Source organism: Lithobates pipiens, unplaced genomic scaffold, assembly GCF_037356315.1.
Source record: "Lithobates pipiens isolate NorthernLeopardFrog02 unplaced genomic scaffold, aLitPip1_a1.2 Scaffold_23, whole genome shotgun sequence".
NCBI lineage: Eukaryota > Metazoa > Chordata > Amphibia > Anura > Ranidae > Lithobates > Lithobates pipiens.
The window spans coordinates 239778328-239796466 of NW_027507785.1; the positions used below are offsets into that span (position 1 = coordinate 239778328).

The 18139-nt window shown below is 43.9% G+C and overlaps 1 protein-coding gene across 2 annotated transcripts in view; it reads right to left on the bottom strand.

The window, feature by feature from the left end:
• The window catches only part of PKN2 (protein kinase N2), a 192394-nt gene that overhangs the window by 72750 nt on the left and 101505 nt on the right, over positions 1-18139 (bottom strand). For both annotated transcript variants that reach the window (XM_077452959.1, XM_077452958.1), the window contains exon 2: positions 5748-6045. In XM_077452959.1, the coding sequence (XP_077309085.1) occupies positions 5748-6015 (268 nt within the window). In that variant the 5' untranslated portion in view covers positions 6016-6045. The remainder of the gene's footprint in view (positions 1-5747; positions 6046-18139) is intronic.

Consider the following 18139-nt stretch of genomic DNA (forward strand, 5'->3'; position numbering starts at 1 on the left):
ATTTTTTACTTTGTTATAATAAATATACCCCAAAAATATATAAAAAAAAAACATTTTTTTTTTTTTTTTTACAAAAAAAAAAAAAAAAAAAAATCGCAATAAGCAATTATTGATAGGTTTGCGCAAAAGTTATAGCGTTTACAAAATAGGAGATAGTTTTATGGCATTTTTTTTTTTTACTAGTAATGGCGGCGATCAGCGATTTTTATTGTGACTGCGACATTATGGCGGACACATCGGACATTTTTGACACATTTTTGGGACCATTGTTATTTATACAGCAATCACTGCTATACAAATGCACTGATTCCTGTGTAAATGGCACTGGCAGTGAAGGGGTTAACCAGTGGGTGGCAGTGTAGGTGTTAAGTGTTCCTAGGGGTGTGTTACTAACTGTGGGGGGCTGGGCTTTCATTTAGTGAACACTGATCTCTGCTCCAATCACATGGAGCAGAGATCAGCGTCACTAGTTGCTAGGCAGAATGGGGAAACGCTGTTTACAACGGCATTTCTCCGTTCACCTGCCCCGTGAGAGGATCGCGGGTATGCCGGACTCACGGAGGCATTAAAGATTGGACGTACCTGTATGCCAATATGTCAGCCCATGCCATTCTGCCGACATACATCGGTGTGCGCCGGTCGGGAACCGGTTAAATAATAAAAAAAATATCCAATTTTTTTTTTTTTAAACCATTGATTTAAATAATAAAGCAATAATGCTTTAAAAAAAGGTAAAGACTTTAGAACCGCTTTAAAGTGATTTGTAAAGGCTTTATTTTTAAATAAAAAACCTGTAATACTTATCTACTGCGTGTAATGGTTTTGCGCAAAGCAGCCCCAATCCTTCTCTTGATTTCTCCCCCCCCCCCCCCCGCTGGTGCTTCTGGCTATGACCCCATAGCAGGCCGCTTGCTATGAGGGCACTCATGCAGGCTTTGTTGCGAGCTGGGCTCTGCATGTTAGTTGACACATACAGCGCAGCTCTGGCCTCTTGGATGGAGAGCATCTGTGAACGGCAATTTTCAAGTCTTGCCACAGAGTCTCAATTGAATTTAGGTCTAAACTTTGGGTCATAAAATCACTATGCTTTGATCTAAACTTTTCCATTGTAGCTCTGGCTATAGGTTTAGGGTTTTTGTCCTACTTCAAGGTGCACCTCCGCCTCAGTCTCAAGTCTTTTGCAGACTCTAACAGGTATTCTTCTAATATTGCCCCGTGTTCGGTTCCATACATCTTCCCATTAACTCTATCCAGCTTTCCTGTCCCTACTGAAGAAACGCATCCGCACATGTTTCATGATGGGGATGGTGTGTTTAGGGAGATGCGCAGTGTTAGTTATTATTGCCACACATAGCATTTTTGCTCTTAGGCCACAAAGTTTGACTTTGGTCTCTTCTGACCAGAGCACCACCTTCCACATGTTTTGCTGTGTCCCCCACATGGCTTAATGGTTGGCTTAAAGCGGGAGTCCACCGGGACTCCGCGTTTTTTTTTTTTTTTTAAAGCCAGCAGCTACAAATACTGCAGCTGCTGACTTTTAAAATAGTGACACTTACCTGTCCAGCGCGCCCGCGATGTCGGCACCCGAAACCGATCTCTAGGTCATCTGTCGGGTCCTGCCGCCGCCATCTTGGGTATGGGAATCAGGAAATGGAGCCTTTCGGCTTCATTTCCCGGTTCCCTACTGCGCATGCGCGAATTGCGCTGCGCAATAAGGACGCTCCCCGCTGCCTCTGGGAGCTGTGTGTTTCCCAGCAGGCAGCGGGGCACTTGCGGGAAGGGGCGGGCACTTGCGGAAAGGGGCGTAAGTTACGCCCCTTTCCGCAGAGAGCTGTCCCGGAAGTGGGTGCAGTTACCTGGATTATCCAGGTAACTGCACCCCCCTCCCCCCTGAAAGGTGCCGATTGTGGCACCGGAGGGGGGGAGGGTTCCGATGAGCAGAAGGTCCACTTAAGGGTGGACCTCCGCTTTAAAAACGGATTAATGTTAATAAACTGCTCTTTGAGAAAAAATTAAAATCTACATCAATAACTTAGTTACTTCAGCATGAAATGGAACTTCATTATCAAGCATGAGGCTGTATATTCTGCAATACTTCCATTTTTGGTAAACTCATTCAATGAATTCAAGCTCTGCAAGTTGAAATAACATGCACTGCATTGATGCATTCAAATGATTCAACAGTAACCACGAGATAAAACAAAGTTCAGGAATATTCCTTTATCCCATTGTTTTGCAAACTATGATTGAATCGGTTATGAAATCACCGTTTTACTAACCTGTCAGCTTATTATTCTAAGTAGGGAACCTTCATTTTGTTTGCAAATATTAAAGACTAACTACCAGCAAGAATAGGTCCTTACATTTATAGAGCACCTGTCATTTCAGATCCATCATAGCAGCGCCTGTTAGCGGGCATCCACTCACCTGCTCCCGCCAAGTCACTCACCTTGTTGTGCCACTGCAGCATCACCAGCGGGTCAGAGGAGGAGCTGCTGCGGGACAGAGATGACAGTTGCTCTTTAAAAATCATTTAAGTGGCGTTGATTTAAAATCTAGTCTTTTTTACTAGTGATTTAAATGGATTTGATTTAAATCAAATCCACCCTGACGGTCACAAATGATTTACCCGTAGGTGTGCTTCTAAATTTCCACAGAAAATACAAGGTGGACAAGAAAACTTCAAGAAAAGTGATCTGCATTTTTAGAAAGAGGTCAGCAACGCCAGACTGTTTGTTACATGAAAGGTTTCCTTTGACCTCATGTCTAGAAGGCTCCCTGTACCTGTATACATTTTCCAGGTCAGTGACTCAAAGTTGTGGAATGGCTGAGCAACTAACATTTACAAAAGGTCAGCCATGTCAGCCCCAAAGTTTCTTTTAGGAAAGGTTTTCATTTGAAAGCAGTTTAGTGCTCTTTAAAATAGCCTGATGTAAAAAGTCCATGGATCTGAAATGTACAGGATCATAAACAGCAGTGAACTTCTCAGTTGTGGTTAATGCTGACATTTTGGATGGTCACTTCCTGGGCTAACCCATCATTGTAAATCTTTCCCCCTTCTGGCAACACCCATATTATGAATACAGTAGGATTGATAAACTCCCAATTTGTACATACAGGCATGGTCAAAAAATGTTGGCACCCATGCACCACTTCGCTCACAGAAAATTGTTGCAATTACAAGTGTTTAGGCATTCTCATGTTTATTTCTTTTAATTGTATTAGTATGGCACAAAAATGTGGAGAAACAAAAAGCCAAATCTAGACAAAATCGTTGGCACCCTCAATGTAATATTTGGTAGCACACCCCTAGGAAAAATAACTGAAATCAATCGCTTCCCGTAACCATCCATGAGCGTTATACCTCTCGCCTAGAGTTTTGGAACCCTCCTGCCAACTGCTTCAGGTCTCAGACTGCAGGGGTTCCTTTTCCCGACTGCAGTTTTGAGACCACTTCACAGGTGCTCTAGGGGATTTAGATCTGGACTCATAGCTGGCCAGTTCAGTACGATTTGTCTTAAACCATTTCTGGGTGCATTTTGACGTGTACTTTGGCTCATTGTCCTGCTGCAAGACCCATGACCTCTGATGGTGACCCAACTTTCTGACACTGGGCCTACATTGCACCCAAAAAAAAAAGTCTTAATATTTCATAATGCCACACACACGATCAAGACATCCAGTGCCTGAAGTGGCAAAGCAACCCCAAAACATCAGTGAACCTCCACCATGTTTGACTGTAGGGACTGAATTATTTTCTTTAAAGGCTTAATTCCTTTTTCTGAAAACAGCAGAATGATGGGCTTTACCAAAGAGCTGTCATTTTGCTTAGTCTGTCCACAGCACATACTCCCAAAAGGATTTTGGCTTCCTCAGGTATATTTTAACTCCAATTCGGCTTTTTGATGTTTATGTGTCATCAGTGGGGTCCTCTCCTGGGTCTCCTACAATTAAACCCCTTTTCATTCAGATGGCGACATAGTCCGAGCTGACAGTTGTACCTTGTGCTGAATATCATTTTAATATTTAATTTGGAAGTTGACTGAGGTTCTTTAGCCACCATTCGAACAATGCCTCGCTGCAATCTTTGATCGATTTTTCTATTTCGTCCATGTCCAAGGAGATTAGCTACAGTGCCATGGGCTATAAAGTTCTTGACAATGTTGCGCATAGTGAACACAGAGACATTAAGATCTCTGGAGATGGTCGTGCAACCTTGTCCATGCTTTTCCCCAATTTTTGTTCTCAAATCCTCAGACAATTCTTTGCTGCTCTCTCTCCTCCACACTCCGTGTTTCACACAGAAAGGTTGAGTACATTTTTCTATATTGTCAGCACTGATGTAGGCGAGTTTAATTACAAATTACAGGAGCAACACAAACTTGGAATGCAATTATTTCTTACGATTTTTTGTAATCCATTTTTGGAGTTTTGTGTGAAAATGTGTCAGATTTGGCTTTTTTGTTTCTCCAATGTTTTGTCATACCAATACAAACAAAAGAAATAAACATGAGGATGCCTAAACACTTGTAATTGCAACAATTTTCTGGGAAAAGTGGTGCATTATCTGAAAGGAATGCAGGGGTGTCAATATTTTTGGCCAGGACCAAGTACAGCTTATTCTGTTTTACATTCCAGAAACCTTGCTGTTTTTAAATCTCCTTTATAAAACCAAAAATATACCTCACCAATGGCTAATCTGTTTTGAATCATCTGGGCCAACACAATTCTCACAAATGCCAACAGTGTTAGCAATGTCAACTTACTAGCATAAACCGTATTTAGACCAATTAAAAAAAACAAAACAAAGAAACACAGTAAGTGATGTCTAGCAAGTAAGATTCGGGATATGGACTGGTTGTGTCTGAATTTATGTGGAAATTGCTTGAAAAAAAAAAAAAAAAAAAAAATCCCCATTGGAACAGCAAAAATAAACATTGACAAAGTAAATCAAAAATGATAAAATTAAAACTTTGTAGTGAATGGTCCACTTAAAGTGTTTGTTAACCTAAAACATATAAATCACTGGTAGCCCCTCTATTATGGTTAGGGATACCACACTGTAGAAGTCTTATCAAAATTAGGCATGTAAATACCTTTTTGGAACGATCTTCAGGCCGGTCCCGTGACTTGCAGGCGCCTTACATATCCGATACATGGCTACTGCAGGAGGGGCTGAGATCTCCCTCTGAGATCAGCCGAGGAGGTCACATGGCCACTCAGCCCCTCCTGCAGTAGCCCTGGAAACCATCCGAGAGTCATGTGAGCAGCCTGAAGAAGACTGACCTAAAAAGATATTTACATGCCTCATTTTTATATAAGATTTATACAGCGTGCTATGCCTATCTATAATAAAGGAGCCAGCAGTGACCATTTACAATATTTATTTTTAATAGTGGCCAGGGGGGTGAGGCAGGGCGGAGACAGACACAGAGCAGGGAGCTGACAGGCAGGGAGGAGGAGGGAGCAGGGCTGCAGATGACGGAGGGACTTGCGATGACCACGGTGGGCAGAGCTCAGCAGCCAATTAGCGTGGTCTACGCATTGAGGGGGATCCAGGAAGCTGCTGGTTCAGCCAGGTTTTTTACCTTTTAGAGGGGCAGATTAATTTGCTTTAAGGGACCAGGATCTCTACTTTTGCTGGGGTTAACACTTTAATGTATATAATGGAACAAAACAGCATACAGTTCATGTTATGCAAGTTTTATACACACACACCCACACCATCTCCTTGCACTCTGGAGTACCTGGAAGATCCTCTGCTTCCCGAACAACAATATGTGCATTTAGCTCCTGAAGACTGTTATGCAATTCCTCTAGCTTTTTATTTGACTTCTTTAAAATATTGTCCACATAAGCCAAGTTTTTTTTATCTGTAGTAACCTTTCTGAGGTTTTCGGCACCTTCTTTGATTTTAAGTTCTTTTCTGATTTCGCGCTTGATCTGGTCCTTAATTTCATCCAAGTTTGGCTGTGACATGGGGTCCGAAAAGTCTATTTTCTGATTAATACCCATTGGTTCGGGAGCAATGTGGGTTCTGGTGTCCTGTGGGGGAATAAAATAAAACCAGTCAACCATCTTTCCTACAAAGCAAACCTAACAGTTCCTCTAACTCCTTATACAGATTACATACATAAAGGCAAGTCTATGTACTTCAGCAGATATAAAATAATCCAAAAGCTAAATGCAAACACAAGGAAAGCCCAAGTTCTAGACTCATGAAAGTGAAGGGGCATTTGCTGACACAAAGCGTCTTTTTCTGGGAAGAGGGAGACAAGTGCTTTGGTATTCCAAGACACCTTTCCCCTTAATCTCAGGTATTAGAGGATGGGTTAACGTGCATGTATGTAGGTATGTATGACAATCTAAGATTACAGAAATAATTTGAACACTTAATACTTCGTGCTTGAAACCAACATTGAGAAGTTAAGGCGATCTTCCTTTATGGATTTCTCCATTTAGGTAGGTAGGTGGTGGTTGGTTATTTAGAGTACAATCAGTAATAAACTGACAATCTGTCAAATTGCAAAATTTCATTAGAAAACAGCTGCCCCACAGTAACTTCACTCACCCACAGATGCAGTATGAGAAAGGCAAAGCTTATTTCAAGTTGATGGCTACTAGGGTTGCACCAATACTAGTATTTGTACTGATACCAATTACTTGCACGAGTATCGGTACTCGTGCAAATGCTCCGATACCTGCTGTAATGGACCAGGCGTCCTCAAGCTCAGCAGGAGGGCCGGGCAGCCTCACAGGTGATCGGTGCAGGCAGTTACAAGCATATGTGTAGCTGTACTGACATAGCCACTTCTCCTCCCACTCTCCGGCTCCTCCTCCGATCCCCCTCCCCTTGTCCCAGATGTCAGGATGGAGAGCGGAGGAAGGAGCCGGTAAATCTCATTTACCAGCTCCTTCCTTCCTCTAATGAAATCACTGACTGTCCATTCATAACTGAAGCATCGTAAACTGTATTTATGATGCTTTCGTTTATGAATGCGAGGAGCTTCTGCCTCCTCTACATTCATTTTCAGTGCAGCCGAGGCTGCAGGGAAAGGGACTGGGGAATCTGTGTTCTCAGTTCCTTTTCCCTGTCGCAAAGGGGAGATGTCGGGGTCAGTGCCCATCAAGCTGCTATGCAAATTTGATGCGGAAAAACCCTGCATCCAATTTGCATAGGTATGAAACCAGCCTCAAATTGGTTAATGTATAAACATCTTGGTTACAAAAGGAAGTTATAAAAAAAAAAAAAAATTATATGTAACCTACACAATTCCGGAGATTGCGGTCTTTGCTGTTCTCTACTCCTTCAAAATGCTGGTTGTAATGCTAATCTCTCCACTGTCAGTATACAAAGGCTCTGCAAGGGGGATTCCCCCATCTACACATTTGAGGTAGATTCATTGATTCATTTTTATGCTGGTTGAACAAAAGAAAATGAATAGTGTATGGGCCTACCTTAGTTTAATTTCTTTGGTACATTGACATGGGTCGATTATGGAAGTCAGAAGTTCTAATTTTATAGCAGTCTTGCTCTGGCTTAGTGAAAGCATTGCTGTGCTCTAGTTACGGTTTTCTTTTTTCCTCTTTCGCATTAAAGGAAGTTGGCATTAGCAGCCGATGTAGTTATCTAGTGCAAGTTTTAGTTTAATTTAAAATTCCAACTAGAGAATCTATCTCCCCGCTGTTAAAGTGGTAAAGTTCACTGTCCTTTCTCTTTTGGGGGCCCCCAGGTGGGTTATACCATAATATGCTAGTATACACAGCATATTTGTACATTATGATAGATTTGCCTGTCAAACCGAGCTCCAGCGCTGCACTGTAAAGCAGCCGGCGAGTCCGGGTGTTTCTATCTTCACCCGGTCTTCCTTCCAGGTCTTCGGCGCAAACCCGGCTCAGTGTAGGTGAAGGCTGGCAGACAGGAGGAAGCATTTGACAGACGAGACTGGATTAGTCTCTTCTGTCATAAATATCCTGTTTTGTCAGCATTTTTATTTTTTCAATTTTGAATACACCGCTCCTTCACCGCTCCAAAGATGCTGCTAGCAGGACTTTTTTCACCGTTCTGCTAGCGCACAGCTCCAGCGTGAAAGCCCTCCGGCTTTCACACTGGAGTGAAAGGGGCTGGATTTTTTCAGGCTCTATTTTTAGCGCTGTAGCGCCTGAAAAACGCCTGTGTGAAAGGGGCCTTAGAGATTCAGAGAATATCAGAAGTAAAGATGGGCAGATATTGACCAATCTGAAAAACTGCATCCTAAAAACTGTTGTAAAATTTTAAAATGGTAAAATTTATTGGTTTAAATATTTGTTTTTCTATTTCCTTTTGTGAACATTGGTTTATGAGGTTTGCAATCATTTGTTTTTATGTAGATTTTACGCAGCACCCCAACTTTTTTGGAATTGGGGTTGTAGTTCAGAGCACAGTCAGTCTGTATTCCAGTGGTCAGACTTGTGCTGACACGTCTCCCTGCATGTCACTGGAAAGATCAGTATGCTGCCCTCTGCCTCCTGCTGGCACACCCCCTGCAGTCTCCACCCCCACCTATTGAAGTCCCTTACATAGCTGAGAGCAAAGGCCATGTGAACACACAAATATAAATAATATATATATTAGATAGAGAGATCTCTATTTATTAAGCCTTGCATTTTTTTTTTTTAAACCAAAATGAGTTGCTTTACAAGGCAAGGCTTCCCATATATTTTTAGCCCACACAAGGACATTCGTTTTATTTCAGTACAAATGATAACCACCCTGGCTTTTGCAGCAAGGAGCACATGGAAGGGCGACAGGTCACAAAATAAACAAAAAGCTTCCAGCTCACTTACCAGCCAGCAAGAAACCAAATTACTCTAACAGTTCACATTAAAACCAAGGGGTTTAGTTTGCACACATTTTAATTTTATTTCATCATAATTTCACAGCACTTTTTCCCCTGCAAAGCAGATGAAAGAGTTAAATGAATAATTGATAATCAAGGATCTCATAACGAAAGGTTTCACATTGCAGTGTAAACTTGCTTACATTTCATTCAAACAAAAACTATCACCCATCACAAAATGTCCAACTCAAAGTATGTGCTTTATGAAATTATTTCTAACAAATTGCATCTTCTGGGCCCATCAGTTGCCAACCTTTATTTTTCCCCAACTGTAAATACTGGAACTGGGCATTAAATTTGCTGTTGCCCACCTAAATGATCTAAAATGAAGTGTCCATCCAAAACTAACCTGTAACAGGAAGTGGAAAATCAGCAGGAAAAAATTAAAATAGGATTTTTTACTTACCGTAAAATCCGTTTCTCTGAGTTCATCGACAGACATGGCCTTATTCAGAACCATAGGGCTATATTGCCTATTAGTAGTAGGACTAGGCAGAAGAAGAAAACAAAAAACACTTGGCCATGCCCATGGGCCGTCCTCAGACAGTATACAGAACCCCCTCCCTGCTCTAGGCATTCAGTTTAGTAGCAAGCAGTAATAGAAGTATCAAAAAAGCGCCGTGGAGGGGTGGGTGCTGTGTCTGTCAATGAACTGGATTTTACGGTAACTAAAACATTTTATTTTCTCATTCGTTCATTGACAGACACAGCCTTCTTATTCAGAACCATAGGGACATGCCAAACATGAGGGGTGGGAAAACGAAAATTCCCAAGGCTAACACAAGCCATCCAGGTAACAAGAGCTTCACAAAGGACCAGCTGGACCCAAACCTGAACGCTACCCCTCCAAGAGGGAATAGACACTCTAAACAGCAGCCTTCAAAAACTTGCAGCCAACCCATCCACTTCGAAGACTTGTGAAAATGTAGACCAACGACCAGTGGTCACCTTGCAAACTTGCACAACGGACGCATAGGTCTGGGAGTGTCCAATGTGTTTGTTGCGTTTCCAAGAACACTTTGCTGTGAGGTACCCCTTTGAAGAGTCCCTCCAGTAGTGGATTGTTGCACCAGTAGTGGATCCCCCTGTCTCTAGGCTGCTCAAGGCAACCATGGTTCCAATAGAGGAATCTCTGGCTTCTAAAGGTCCAGCTGACATACCTGAAGGGGGAGCAGAATCCCCCTGTTTTTGCTGCATTGGTAGGCCTGTTGATTCTAATGCTGCAGCTGTAAGAATTGAGGGGGGGGGGACGACGACAGACCAAGGCCCCCCCCCACCAGGCTAAGCAGGCACAAGAGCCACGGCCTAGTAGGCCACAAAAACCAAGGCCTATATTTTCGGCCGTCAGTTGCGAGCGAGGGGACCAGACCGATCCATCTGCTGCAAGCCACAGCCTAAATTACAGGACCGTCACGCCTCCTCAGCCGGCCCCAGCCGCCCCCCCCCCCCCCCCACGTCTACATCTTCGGCCATCTGCCACGAGCGGGGGGACCGGACTGGTCCATCTGTAGGCCGCAAAGCCGCGGCCTAAATTGTGGAAGCTGCGGCCTCCGCAGCTGGCCCTGGGACACACAATGCGGTACCCGGCCGGTAGGCTAAATTTTTGGCCATCTGCCGCAAGCGAGAGAAGCGGACCCATCCATCTATAGGACGCAGGCCAAATTACGGAAGCGTAAGCTTCTGCAGCCGTTTTTTAGCTGCACGCCACAAGTGTGCGGCCCCCAGACACCAAATGGACAATGGCGGCCTCGGCTGCCCACACTGGGGCCATCCCCCAGCGCCCAGTCACCCGAATGTGGATGTCCAGTCACTTACCTCCTCCTGGGCCCCAAAATGCAGCAGGTAAGCCCATGGGATACCCCCCCCAGTAGCAAACCCAAGAGTGGAAGGTGGGGGGCAGTGTGTCCACAAAGCCCCTAGGCCAGAAGCCTGGGATTCATCTGTAACACCACCCTTTTTGAGGAAGGAAAGGAGGGGGGAGGTTTGGAGGAGAACACCAAAGGAACCGACCACCCCAGGGAGTACCGGCGCCCCCCACCCATCCAGGGAAGGAGAGGCAGGGCCCCCTACTTACCAGTCCAGCGAAGTGCACAGGTAACGCTCCCAGACAGATCCTTCTCATCACCGAAGTGGGGGGGGCTGTCGGCCATGAGGAAGGCTGTGACCCAGGCCAAGAGCCGGCCGTATGCGACCTTGGGAGACATTTAACTCGCAGGGCCAGCCCCTGTCCAGTGAGGCCTGCATGCGCTCGCTGACCAGACTGGGGTGATCCTCTGGATCCAAGGAAAAAAATCCAGGAAAGAAAACAAAAAACAAAAATTCCCAGGACTAGAGATCCCAGCAGGGAACCAGGTCCTTACTCCTGACTAGGCAGAAAAAAACTAGAGCAGGGAAGGGGTTATATACTGTGAACTTAAAGAGGAAGTAAACCCTGATGAGTTTACTTCCTCTTTCATTCCCTGCAAAGGCAAAGCATAATGGACAACTATGCATCGCATAGTAGTCCATTATGTGTCACTTACCTGACACAGGAGCCAGCGAAGTCACCGATGTCCCCTGTAGTTCCGAGCATCCATCTTCTTGGTGGGTCTCGCTGCTCCGGCGCTGTGATTCGCCGGAGCAGCGATGACGTCACTCCCGCACATGCGCACGGGAGCCGAGACGTCTGGCATTGCGCGGCATCTTAGTCATCGACGATGCCCCGCCCTGACGATGCGCATGCGCCGTAGATAGCGGTGCCCGTCTTCGGGCAAATATCTCCTAAACCGTATAGGTTTGGGAGATATTTCTTGGACCTACAGGTAAGCCTTAATCTAGGCTTACCTGTAGGTCAAAGTGGTTTGTAAGGGTTTACAACCACTTTAATTGTAACAAGGAGTATGTGTTATCTCCTAAATAGTGCACCTAAAAGAACTTTCAAAGACACCATTAGTAATCCTTTTTTACTGCTTCACAGAACGCCGACTTGTCCTGGGGAATTTGTTATGTCACACAGTATTAGCACAGCGGTTTTTCAAATGCAATTTGAGGGGGTAATGCACTTTTGAATTTTAATGCAAAAACTGGCAATACATGACCCATTTTTTGTTAAAATATAAAAGATGTTGTTACACAGAGTAAATAGATGCCCAACATGTCACGATTTAAAATTACGCATGTCTGTGCAATGGCAACAAACAACGGAAATTTTACTATACATAGGCAACGTTTTAAAAGCCTTTACAGGTTACCGCTTTAGATTTACACAGGAGGTCTGGTGCTAGAATTACCGCCCATGATCTGACATTCACAGTGATACCTCAAATGTGTGGAATGATCCCCGTGCATTACCGGGTGCGATGCGGGAACCCGAATCGCAATAGTGTGAACTGGCACTTAAACCCAAAAGCAAAACATATTGTAGCTCATCAGTTCTTAGCCGTGATGGCTGCGTTCGTTTTTTGTTTAGGTTTTCTACTATTTTAAGCTGGTGATCTAGCCGATAAGTCGATTTTTCAAAAACAACAAGCTTTCTTGCAGATGTATCAGTTTACAGAGATGTGACCAAATTTACCAATGAAATCTTTTATTTATGTAAAACCTTTATCCTAAAAAAGGAAGAAAGAAAACTGTTTGCTAGAATTATGTGTGAGCTGGAGTTGGCCTTTAATTTGTTAGTCTATGGTGTTTCCTTGAAAATAAGCATGGGTCTTATATTAACTTCAGCAACAAAAGATCCAGTAGGGCTTGTTATCAGGGTAGGGCTTGTCATGTGCCGTCTTCTCTCCCCCTCTCCCTCCCTGCCTGTCAGGAATCCCCAGTGGCAATGAAGAAAGTGCTTGTAAAATCCTAGAGTGCAATGTATTACAGTATTATATATTGTAAACTGTGCATGTTTCTGTAATCTGTGATAAATACCTTCTTATAGCACTGCTCTGTGCCTCCGTGACACGCCAGACCTCTCTTCTCTGAGTACTGCAGAGGAGGGGGCAGAGAACCCCTCTGGGAGAAGAGGAGGAGAGCAGCAGGAGGTCAGCTGAGTGCCGCTATAAGACCCCTTTCACGCTGAAGGGGCTTTACAGGCATTTTAGCGCTAAAAATAGCGACTGTAAACTGCCTTTCCAGTGTGAAAACCTGCATGCGTTCACACTGTGGCAATGCGCTTGCAGGACCGGGAAAAATAAATAAAAATAAAACAAAGTCCTGCAAGCAGTGTCTTTGGGGCAGTGTGGAAGTGGTGTATATACCGATTCTAAACCATCCCTGCCATTGAAATCACTCTTGTTAAGCTTTTCTTTGGGGTTAAAAGTGTCCCGTTCCACCTGCAAAACGAGCAGTGCTACACAGCTAACATACAGAAACATACACAGTTTACACTATATAATACTGTAAGGGCCGGTTCACACTGCGACGCGAGGCGACACGGCTCGCCTCGCCTCGCTCCCGCAAGTCGCCCCCATTCAGTACTATGGAACCGTTCTGAGAGGAGCGACTCGAGTCGCTCCGACTCAGAAAAAAGGTTCCTGTACTACTTCGGGGCGACTTCGGGGGCGACTTGCATTGACTTCTATGCAGAAGTCCTCTGCAAGTCGCCGCTGAGCTCCCCGCAAGTCGCGGCGAGGTAAGTCGGAGACGCCTCGCCGCGGCTCGCTGTGTGAACCGGCCCTAACAGTGCATTCTTGGATTTTACAATCACTTTAAGAGGGATTTCACTGTAAAAAAAATTAAAAGCCAGCAGCTACAAATACTGCAGCTACTGACTTTTAATAAATGGACAATCACTTGTCCCAGGATCCAGCGATGTTGGCAGCCGAGGCCGATCGATCGACTCTCAGCTGCTGCCACCATTCTAGGGGAGAGAATCAGGAAGTGAAGCGTTGTGGCTTCACTTCCCGGGTTCCCTACTGCGCATGCGCGAGTCGCGCAGAGCAACAGGAACGATCCGCGCTGTCTCTGGGGCCCGTGTGTGTCCCAGCAGACAGCACAGGAAGAGGCATAGACTCCCGTGGGAGTCTATGCCCGCAAGTGGGTGCAAATACCTGTCTTGGGTATCTGCACCCCCCTCCCCCCTGAAAGGTGCCAACAGGGAGGGAGGGTTCCGATGAGCGGAAGTTACACTTTAGGGTGGAACCCCGCTTTAAACTAGGGCTCATTTTCAGGGTAGGGCTTATATTTAGGGAAACACGGTAGTAGCACATCCAACACTCCCCTCCACCCGTACTGACAATGCTGTCCAAAGGTGCCTTCTTCCAGAGTGGGGGCACTACAGGAGGTGCATTACTGTCACATCTCAAGGTGAAAACAGAGGGGAAGGAGGAGCCTAAAAACAAAAATGAATGCAGCCACCACATAATGGTTGGTAAGCTGCAATATACTACACTTTTGCATTTGGGTTCAATACGGCTTTAAAACCTGCCATAAACCCAAATCAATATATAGTACACATTCTTCCCCCCATAAAACAGAACAGAACTATAACATAGTATGAATACTGAAAGTTTAAAATGGGCACATATGGCCATTACACTGACAGCAGCTAAATCCTTCTAACTATATTGCAAGTGGGATGATCCAAAGGGAAACGTGTTTTTTTTTTTGGTAGGATTGAACATAGGATGGATACATGGGAAATAGACTAATTTAAAGCCCTTCTGGGGGCAAAAAAAAACCACAACAAAACAACATTGTCCAATGCAGTGGGGCTGTGCTTGGGCACTTTACCCACACAGTGCAGGCACACTGCATGAGAAAACTTTGGAGTTGGGTTTTAGTGCAGGTCAATTCTACAGCATACTTGTATGCCATTAAAACATTAAACTCCATGTTGCTGCCTTACCGCATTTACAAATTACACACTAAAAATATCAAGGAAGTATAATCGCTTTAATAGCTAGCTCTATGGCGTCATCAAATGCCACCCAACACCGCAAGCTGAAAAGCAGGAGGAGCTGAGGAGTTTATACACACTATATATTTGAGTTTTGTTTAATTTGTCTCAACAGATTATGTACAGAGCAAACTAAAAATATCTGTGCCTGGGAATAATCAGCCAAGTGCCCAGGCAGCATACAGCCAATTCCACATACACTAGTGAAGGAATACGTCTAAAAGCTCCGTACACATAATGAGAATATCTGACAAATTATCTTTTTTGCATGCTAGTCTCATTGAAAATCCTCGTATGCCAGACTACAACTTCAGAAGGGATGCAATATATTGTATTCTGTCATTTTTGAGCATGCGTGGTCTTGGTCTTCCTTTTAATTTGGTGGTATTTATTCACCAATGTTTTTTTTAGATTTTCCTAAACAAAATAAAAAAAAGATGAATCTAATAATTTAGATACATTTTGGAGGTGGGGGGGAGGGCACACACTTTTTTTGCGTTTCAGTTAAAAACAATTTGCAAATAAGTTATTACACAAACTATGGAATAGAGTATACACATACACAGTATCTCACGAGGACACCCATCTCATTTTTGTAAATATTTTATTATATCTTTTCATGTGACAACACTGAAGAAATGACGCTGCTAAAATGGTAGATGGCGGAGCGCAGGGTCTCCAACATCCACCAGCTCTGTGATGTCATCATGGAGAAGTGGAAGAGGACTCCAGTGCCAACCTGTGAAGCTCTGGTGAACTCCCCGAGGGATTCTCTTAATTTTCAGGGAGTTCCTCTCACTTTCTCTTTGGCTATGGGACAGGAAGTGAAATCTCAAAAGGGACACAGATGACCCAAAAAAAAAAAAAAAAAAAAATAATAAAAAAAAATCTGACAAGGGTCAGAAAAGCTCTCTTAAGCCCCATACACACCATCAGATTATCTGCTGTTTTTTTCCTTCATATTTACCAAAACCCATATAATATGAGGTCAAACCTTAGGAGCTTCAATTTGTATGCAATCAGGCAGGCCTTTGCACTACATGGTTTTGGTAAATCTGAAGACAAAAATCATCAGAAAATCCGATAGTGTGTATGGGGCTTTAGGCTCCATTTACACTTGTGCGACTTGTCATGCAACTTTGGACATCGAGGTTGCATGACAAGTCGCTCCCAATGTTTTCCAATGATACTCAGTCATGTATGCGCAACGTAAAGTTGTAGAAACTTCAAAGTAGTTCATGCACTACATTGGTCTGACTTTCATGCAATTTGAGAGCCAAAGACTTCACTGTGGACCCTCACTGTTAACTATAATTATTATAATACAGGATTTACATACTGCAAACAGTTTACGCAGTGCTTTACAATATAAAAAAGGAGACAAAGTTATAATACAATAAAATACAATAGGCTTAAGAGGGCCCCGCTCAGAAGAGCTTACAATCTAATAACAGCTGTCCATTACCACAGGTCAAAGCCAAAGTCGTAACCAATTTGCAGCCATCCAAAGTTGGGACTCTAAAGTAAGCGCAACTTGGGTAATGTTGTACAAGGGTGAATGGAGCCATAAAGTGGACATTCAACCTAAAACCTCCATATTTACTCGCAGCCACAATCTACTAACCTATCTAGCCCTGTACATACCTTTTCTGAAGCCGGTCCGGTCTCGTGTGGCGGAAGCTGTGTGCAGGAGACAGCCAACAATGACTGGGAAAATACCTGGGAGGTGACGTCACCCCTAGAGCTACTATGGAAGCTTCCGCTGTAGGCCGTCTCTTCTGCACCCACCTACACAGAGAAGCTGCCGCTGACAGCTCAGCGTGGGACCAGACTCAAAAGGTATGTATATGCAATTTTGCTCTGCGGGATGAGGTAGATCAGTCTCTGTTCCCCACTCTTGTATTATTGCCAGTATTTACCCACCTCCCAAGCCTTGGAAAGCCCTTTTAAGCGTGTCATATCTGCAGATACATTTTCATGCCTCAGTTTATGCCTTCGCTATCTTGCTCACTATATTACCTCAACAGAACTTCAATTATCAGCCAAATTTGCAAATTCATTTTTTTTCCCCTCATTTTGGTCGTCTTGGTGACCAAATAACTCTTGCTTTCAGTATTTATTTTATCTTGCACTTTGAAATATACACGCCTGTATGTATGCATTTCAGAGTGCAGGGTACAAGATGTATTAAAGAGGAGGTGGTACAGATCATTGTATAAAAACAGACATGTGGTCAAACAGAACACCGAGCTCAAATGCATAGTACTAGAACAGGCATTTCAAAGCCCTAGTAGTAGCACTATCTAGTTGGCAAGGTTTTAACTTCTTCTGATGGGGATCGGAGACAATTCTGGTAGAAGTGAAGTGTATTCATGATGTACTTTACTCTAGTTGGTGGTGTCTGCCATCATTGCCAGTAATTGGGGGTAGCGAGGAAGGAGGGGGCAATCATCTCTTTTGTAGTGCTGAGCGAATAGATTGTTTTAATTGGGAGTAGGGTTAAGTGTAGTATAGAGGGAAATGGATCACTAAGATGATGATCATGGGGGAAAGAGACGGGAAAGAGACGGGAAAGAGACGGGAAAGAGACGGGAAAGAGACGGGAAAGAGACGGGAAAGAGACGGGAAAGAGACGGGAAAGAGACGGGAAAGAGACGGGAAAGAGACGGGAAAGAGACGGGAAAGAGACGGGAAAGAGACGGGAAAGAGACGGGAAAGAGACGGGAAAGAGACGGGAAAGAGACGGGAAAGAGACGGGAAAGAGACGGGAAAGAGACGGGAAAGAGACGGGAAAGAGACGGGAAAGAGACGGGAAAGAGACGGGAAAGAGACGGGAAAGAGACGGGAAAGAGACGGGAAAGAGACGGGAAAGAGACGGGAAAGAGACGGGAAAGAGGTTTTTCTTCTTCGAACAGCATCTTTCCCTGACAAGTTTTTGTGCTTTCAACATTCAGCACATTGGTTTTGAATTTTTACTCTGTGCCTAATGTTATTTTATTCCTTTTGTTTTCAAATGCATCAGCCAGATTTAATGTACCACTCTCACAAACATTAGCAGTGCAGCATACCTGTCAAATTAAAGATGCTCTATGACTGTTGAATGAAAACATGCTTTGTGGTTTTGCCTCAAGAAAAATGTTTTGAGTGGGAAGAATTAATTTGCAAGGCAGGTTAACTGTTAAAGCTCTATAATGACAATTACTGCTAAAATGTCAAAACAGAAAAGAGACCAGAAACAAGTGCATTAAGAAATCCTCTGATCTTTAGTAAATGCCATTATTCCTTCCTCTGACTGCAGTCCTTTATCTCAAAGATTTGTTGCATCACATCACAGAATTAGTCACACAAGGCGTAGTGAAACAAAGGGGAAACTTACTTAGGAAAACAAACTCTG